At 34.5% G+C, this 6,926-nt stretch overlaps 1 protein-coding gene across 1 annotated transcript; it reads left to right on the top strand.

Moving 5' to 3' along the window:
• The first annotated feature begins 1,524 nt into the window (after positions 1-1,524).
• On the top strand, positions 1,525-5,896 carry LOC107461731 (E3 ubiquitin-protein ligase WAV3-like). Its single transcript, XM_016080280.3, has 2 exons — positions 1,525-2,069; positions 3,769-5,896. The coding sequence occupies exons 1-2, from the start codon at positions 1,833-1,835 to the stop codon at positions 5,671-5,673; spliced, it is 2,142 nt and encodes a 713-aa protein (XP_015935766.1). The 5' UTR covers positions 1,525-1,832; the 3' UTR covers positions 5,674-5,896.
• The last annotated feature ends 1,030 nt before the right edge of the window (positions 5,897-6,926 follow it).

Below are 6,926 nucleotides of genomic sequence, written 5' to 3'. Positions count from 1 at the left end.
TATATTCCATGACATTGAATTCAAATTCATACTTTTTATGATGGTGGAATTAATGAGGATGGAGAATTCATGCGAAATATGGGTCAGGAAATGGTAATGGTAATGGACGAGTGGGTCATTCACAACTAGACACCTCCATGTGCAGCTGATTAATATTAAAGGGTTTTCTAATTAATAAGTGCAGCTGGTTAGTGATTAACATTAATAAGAATATTAGTTAAGGTTACTTATTTTAAAAATGTATATATTAAAATTTAGTTATTAAATTAATTAATAATATAAAATATATTTTAAAATATAAAATATATATTTAAAATAAATTAAGTATTATATGTATTTATACACAAATATAAAATAATTAATTTGATAGTTAATTTTTAGTGTGTATATAGATATACTTTTTTTATATAAAACTTATTTGAGTGCTATTAAGNTTTTCATAAAAACTCATTCAAACAAGTTTATAATAAATATTTTGAAAACTTAAAATTTTTAAATTTTCAATATAAACATTTTATATTTAATATTTTAATTAAGTTCGTATAAGGGGAAAGAAACCGAATAAGAAAACAATTAATTAATGAAAAAGAGAATCAAGAGAAAAAAGGATTTCATTGATAAAGATTTTCAAAAAAAAAAATACAATGTACTAATTTCATGTTTTTTATTACATTTCTACTATATTTATTTATAATAAATTAATTAATTAATAAAACTATCTTAATTTGCTTTGGGGATATTTTTTACTCATTAGGGTTCGATACTTGCTAACTAAATATAATATTAAATATGAAAATTTTAATGCACGATACCAAAGCCATTGATTAAATTGGTAATAATGCAGATAATAAAGCACGACACGAAATTGCAGTTTTGACTTGCAACCTAGTGGAATATTAAAATTTAAAACGCATATGTTATCATTTTTTTCCTTATACGACAATAGTAAGATTCGAAATTTTGAATACTACTTTTTTCTTGTTATAAAATTACTTTCTATAGACATCATATACCTATTAAACTAAGTGTTATACTTTCGTAACTTTTTGTTTTGATATGTTATAATTTCTGAAAAATTATATTTAATAAGACCTTAACTAGGAGCTTTTAGTTGAAAATTTGAGATGGTTTCGACTTTCAAGAGTAGTTTAATTTATTTTTAAAATAAAAGAAAAAATAAAATTCTTTCACTACAAGATTTAAAAACATGTTATTTTTTTAATTATCCGAGACATATGCTTAATATAGAAACCGTTTTTTTCCCTTTCTTTTTTAATTTAGAAACAACTTATTAAACAAAGCAACTGTATATAATAATATCCGTATCTGAAAATAAAATAAAGAAAAAAGAAGATCATGATTGAATTGGAGGCCTTGAGATTTGGGATTGTGGATAGTGATTAATTACTGATTAGTATTAGGTTTAAAGTTAAAGTTGTTAATTTTCCCATTTTGCCCTTCTCAATTAGTAAAACTAACAAACGGAAGCAGCTTTGTTTGGCTCTAAAAACCAGTAACCACTCTTTTCATAATTCTCTCTTTTCTCTTCTCCCTTTCATCCATAACAATCACCATAACCGTAACCGTTCTTATTCATTAACAAACCCAGACCCAAACCTAATCTCTCTCTCTCTCTCTTACACACTCTCTCTCTTTCTCTCTCTCTTCTTTATTTACTGTCTCTCTTTCTCTTCAATGCTCAACAACAACGCCATTGAGATATTATTCTTCATCTTCTGCTGCTACTACGAGAGTTTTGCAGCTCCGTGACTGTCCTTTTTCGTTTTGAGATCTCACCGTCGTTGTCGCTTTCTTCGCTTCGAACCTCAACAATGGGAAGCAAATGGAGAAAGGTGAAGCTTGCCATAGGCATCAATTTGTGCATTCACGTTCCCAGAACTACGGATCGTTCTTCCTCTTCCTCCGCCATCGAATCGCCCTTTTCCTCCGCCGCATTCTCTGACGGTGTCTCTCCGTCTTCCGGCCGCCGTCCCACCACTCCGACGCCGTCCTCCTCCGGGTTACGATTGTCCAAATCCGGATCTAAATCGAAGTCGTTTTTGCCCAAGGTTATTATCATTCGTTACCATTAATCCTTTTAGCATATTCGTAATATAAAGTTACGTTTTTTGTTGTTGGTTTTATAGAAAGTTACTTTTTTTTGGGTTGGGGGGTATGAATCTTCATTGATCGGAGTTTGTTTTTTTTTTTCACTACTCGAGCTGAGGCTCATTCATTTCACTACATTTTTTCTAAATAGTGCATAGACATCAATGGCAGTTTTTAATCACTGGTAGAAGTTTCGTTTTTGCCTTTCAATTGTGGTATCATTGTGGTTGCTATATTTGAGTGTGACGTATATGAATATATGAATATTTGTGGTGAAGACGGTGTATTATTCTGGGTGTTTATTTGTTTATGAGATGCTTTGATCTCCATTGTTGTGTTGCATTTGATGAGGACTTTTAGTTGCTTCTGTTTTCGTCCATTGCTGCGTGTGCTGTTCAACTCTCAATGGCCTAGGGCCTAAGCTAAAGCTATTGCTATGGTGGAAACCCCCACAGAAGAGTCAAAGGCACCTTAGCCGTTGATTGTGAAAATCCCAGCTGTAAACAAAGAAAAAGTTGAGGTTTTTGCAGGATAAGAATTATTATTATTATTGTTGTTATTATTAAAAAAAGACAAAGAAATCATAGTCCTGCTGGAGCAATGAATGAATGATTCGCCTTTGATCTATTCCTTCTTTTGATGTCATTTTTTTTATTATATGTCTTTAATTGTTAATTAATTTGTCGACAGGTCCAATATTAGTGTTGCAATTTGCCTTTTACTTTTGTGAAAGTCATTTGCATATTGTTCAAATTTTTCCCTTGGTGTCCTAACTATGTTTGACCACCTAACGTTGACCTTTATTTTAAACTTTATGCTAAGTTGTAGATTTGCGTTGGAATTCTCAACTTTAGGTAATTAGCCACCTAAATAGTAAACATATATGTATCTCTGGTAAAGATGGGTAGCATTCTATTTCATCTTTTTATGCACTGATAATAGTAGTGGACCTGCATTGGGACAGAAGGGGGCATTGTTAGACAAAATAATGTATTAGTGACCTTTGCAAATTTTGCATTTATCTATAACATTGAATACTTTATTGGTTTTCATTTTTTCTTTTTTGTTTTTTAAAATCTTCACTAAACGATAAATTATTGTTGTTGGTTGGAGTTGGATCCATGTATTCATGAAAGCACGTGTAACCACTTTTTTCTCCCCCTAATTATTACGAGTTAATTATAACTATAATAAAAAAATAATAAAACTATTGTTAAAAACTCCATTCCATAAACATTAATGCTACCTGAAGTTTGATTTGAGCTAGTGACCAAATTTTGCTAGCGGTTGGCTACCTCTCAACCGCATTTTGAATAGTGTTTCAATGGCATCAATTTGGCGGATTTTGTTAAGCCATAGTCAAACTGGGTTAGAGTTTCACATTCCTAAGTAATAGTAATTGTTCTAGATGACATAGTCATGACTCTTTTCCTTTTGCTCAATCTTGGTTGTGGATATAAAATTTGTTAAACATGGTTGTTGATTTCTACAAGAACCTGTAGTAAATTGCAGTATTGTGTTCTATATCTTGTATACTTTAGTTTTGTTTTTTGTTTTTTGAAGTACCTGACTCTGCATCTTAATCTGCTTACCATTTATATTACTAGGTTTAAAATGTCCTTGAGCTTTTCTTTACATTTTTATCAACATTGTACGCAGGAAACATGTGCAATATGCCTGAAGTCAATGAAGCCAGGACAGGGGCATGCCATTTTTACCGCAGAATGTACTCACACTTTCCATTTCCACTGCATCACATCCAATGTTAAGCATGGAAACCAAATTTGCCCTATCTGCAGGGCAAACTGGAAGGAGGTTCCTTTCCAAAGCCCTTCTTCCAATGTCTCCCGCAACGTTCCTCGACTGAACCGAGTAAGTTTACCTCGAGATGATGCTTGGACAACTACTTACCTTCGGAGGTTTCCCTCCACACAAGTTAGTGTGGGGCGCCAGAGTTCATTGCTTAGCCACATTCCTGAACCAACCATTTTTAATGATGATGAAGCATTGGATCAACAGACATCAACTCCCCAAGATAGAAATGGTTCTGATCTCATGACAAACACAATGGAAATCAGAACATATCCTGAAGTTTCAGCTGTTTCAAAGTCGGCCTTTCATCATAACTTTGCTGTGTTGATTAATCTCAAGGCTCCTTCTCATTCAGGGAGAAACCAAAGTGGAGCACCTTCAGTTGAGAATTCTCGTGCTCCAATTGACCTTGTCACCGTTCTTGATGTGAGTGGTAGCATGGCAGGTACCAAGCTTGCATTGCTAAAGCGAGCTATGAGTTTTGTCATACAGAACCTGAGTTCTTCGGACCGGCTTTCGGTTGTTGCCTTCTCATCTTCAGCCCGCCGTGTCTTTCCTCTTCAGAGGATGACTGATGCCGGACGGCAGCAGGCATTGCAGGCTGTCAATTCTTTGGTTCCAAATGGTGGGACAAACATTGCTGAAGGTTTAAAGAAAGGTGCGAAGGTTTTTGTTGACCGTAGGTGGAAGAATCCGGTTGGTGGCATGATATTGCTCTCTGATGGGCAGGATACCTACACAGGCAATAGCAGGCCCCGTCTCGGAGCCAATTACCGGTCACTTGTCCCCGACACCTTTCAACGCAACAACGACACTGGTTTGCACATACCAGTTCATGCATTCGGCTTTGGCATTGACCATGATGCTACTTCAATGCACTCAATCTCTGAGATGTCTGGCGGAACATTTTCTTTTATTGAAGCCGAGGATGTCATTCAGGATGCATTTGCACAGTGTATTGGGGGGCTCTTGAGCGTGGTGGCGCAGGAATTACAGGTGGAAGTTGCGTGTGTTAACCCTCGCCTACAGCTTAGTTCGGTAAAAGCAGGAAGTTACGAAACTAGCCTGATGGACAATGCAAGAATGGCTTCTATCCAGGTAGGAGACTTGTACGCTGAAGAGGAAAGAAACTTTTTAGTCACACTCAATGTTCCGGCTGAAACTTATGGCGGTGACATGTCATTGTTGCTAGTTAGAGGCTCCTATAGAGAGCCTATCACAAAAGAAATGGTGAATTTAGAACCAACTCAAGTAAAGATTGAGAGACCTGATGTAGCAAGAGAATTGGATGTTTCAGTAGAAGTAGACCGGCAGCGAAACAGGCTGTACGCTGCGGAGGCAATGGCGGAGGCTAGAGTTAAAGCTGAACGAAGTGACTTGGCTGGGGCTGTTTCGGTACTTGAGAACTGCCTTAAGGCATTGTCAGAAACTGTTTCATCACGAGCTGGTGATCGGTTATGTGTTGCACTTCTGGCTGAGTTAAAGGAGATGCAGGAACGGATGGCAAACAGGCGGGTGTACGAGGAATCTGGGAGGGCCTATGTGCTGTCTGGATTGAGCTCGCATTCGTGGCAAAGGGCCACCGCACGAGGTGATTCCACAGATAGCACCAGCCTTGTGCAAGCATATCAAACTCCTTCAATGGTGGACATGGTTAGCCGTTCCCAAACCATGGTTTTTGGGGCTCCACTCTCCGCAGGACGCACCCTTAGGCCTGCTAAGTCATACAACGGGAGGCAGAGAGGAAAGTGATAGCTATTTGGAAGAGTCTAGTGTTTCGAGACCTTTAGTATTCAGTTTTCACCATACCTTTAGAATGGAGAAGAGATGATATCACTATGTCATTCTGACTAGTGATGTATATAATTTTCTTTTCAGTTAATTGTGAATTAATTGGAGAAGAGGGTATAGAAATGTAACATTTCTTCAACGAATTACATATATCATACAATACACACTCCCCATTCTTTTCATATTTCTTGGTGTTGCTTTTTACATAGACTCTTTTTTTAGTAGGTTTATCTTAACAAAAACTTAGGTCAACGATTTTTAGTATATTTAGTTATTATTTTGTCAGCACAAATATTAAATTATTATTTTATTAATTTATGTGTATAAATTTTAAAAAATATGATGCAAATTATATTAATTTATGAGTATAAATTATATTAATTTATGAGTATAAATTATATTAATTTATGTATATAAAATTCTAGTAAATATATATACAAATTATATATTTTTGTGTGTAAACCGTCTGTAAATATAGATATAAATTATTGTTAATGTGTCTTAATATCTTTTGCTTGGCATGTCTCTCTAGTAACATCATAGTCACGTGATCCTCGTTTCTCTTTCATACTTCATGAATTAGAAATATCACACTATCATTCCTGCAATTTACCAGAAATTTGTTCATTGTTTTGGTTGGGCAATTTTTTTATTATTTTTATTTTTTTCTCATAGTATCTTCAGTTGGACAAATCAACGATTCATTAATTTATTACGGATAGACACTTGTTTAAGCAGATTAATAAGTATATTATTACACCAATTTAAGTTAATTATTTATTTATTTTAACTTACAAACGTGATTTAAATTTTAAAGACTGACGAAGCTCAGATTCATATGTAGATCCATATCTGACAAACTAGAAGGCCCTTAGATCTACATAAGACAAATAAGCAAGTCTCAGGCCCAACAAGAGATTCAGTTGATAGCTGATACTTGTGGTTGGAGATTTGGTTGAGTGACATAACATATGTCTTCTTAATAATTATATCCGGATTCAAGTTTTATAGAAAAAAAAATAAATCCTTAAATGAATTTATGTAGTGTATGTGAGTGTGTTGTATAAGTATATAATACATAAATAATATCTAAAATTAAGAATTATTTAATTCTTTTGACAAAAAAAATACTTTTTAATTATTTAGATGCAGACACGATACCCGTCAAATTTGTTACAAAATTTAATTTTCTCCTATCATCATATTTTGATTTG

Source organism: Arachis duranensis, chromosome 8 (assembly GCF_000817695.3).
Source record: "Arachis duranensis cultivar V14167 chromosome 8, aradu.V14167.gnm2.J7QH, whole genome shotgun sequence".
NCBI classification, from domain to species: Eukaryota; Viridiplantae; Streptophyta; class Magnoliopsida; order Fabales; family Fabaceae; genus Arachis; species Arachis duranensis.
The sequence above is the reverse complement of the archived record's forward strand: the minus strand, read 5'-3'. Positions and strand labels throughout refer to the sequence as shown.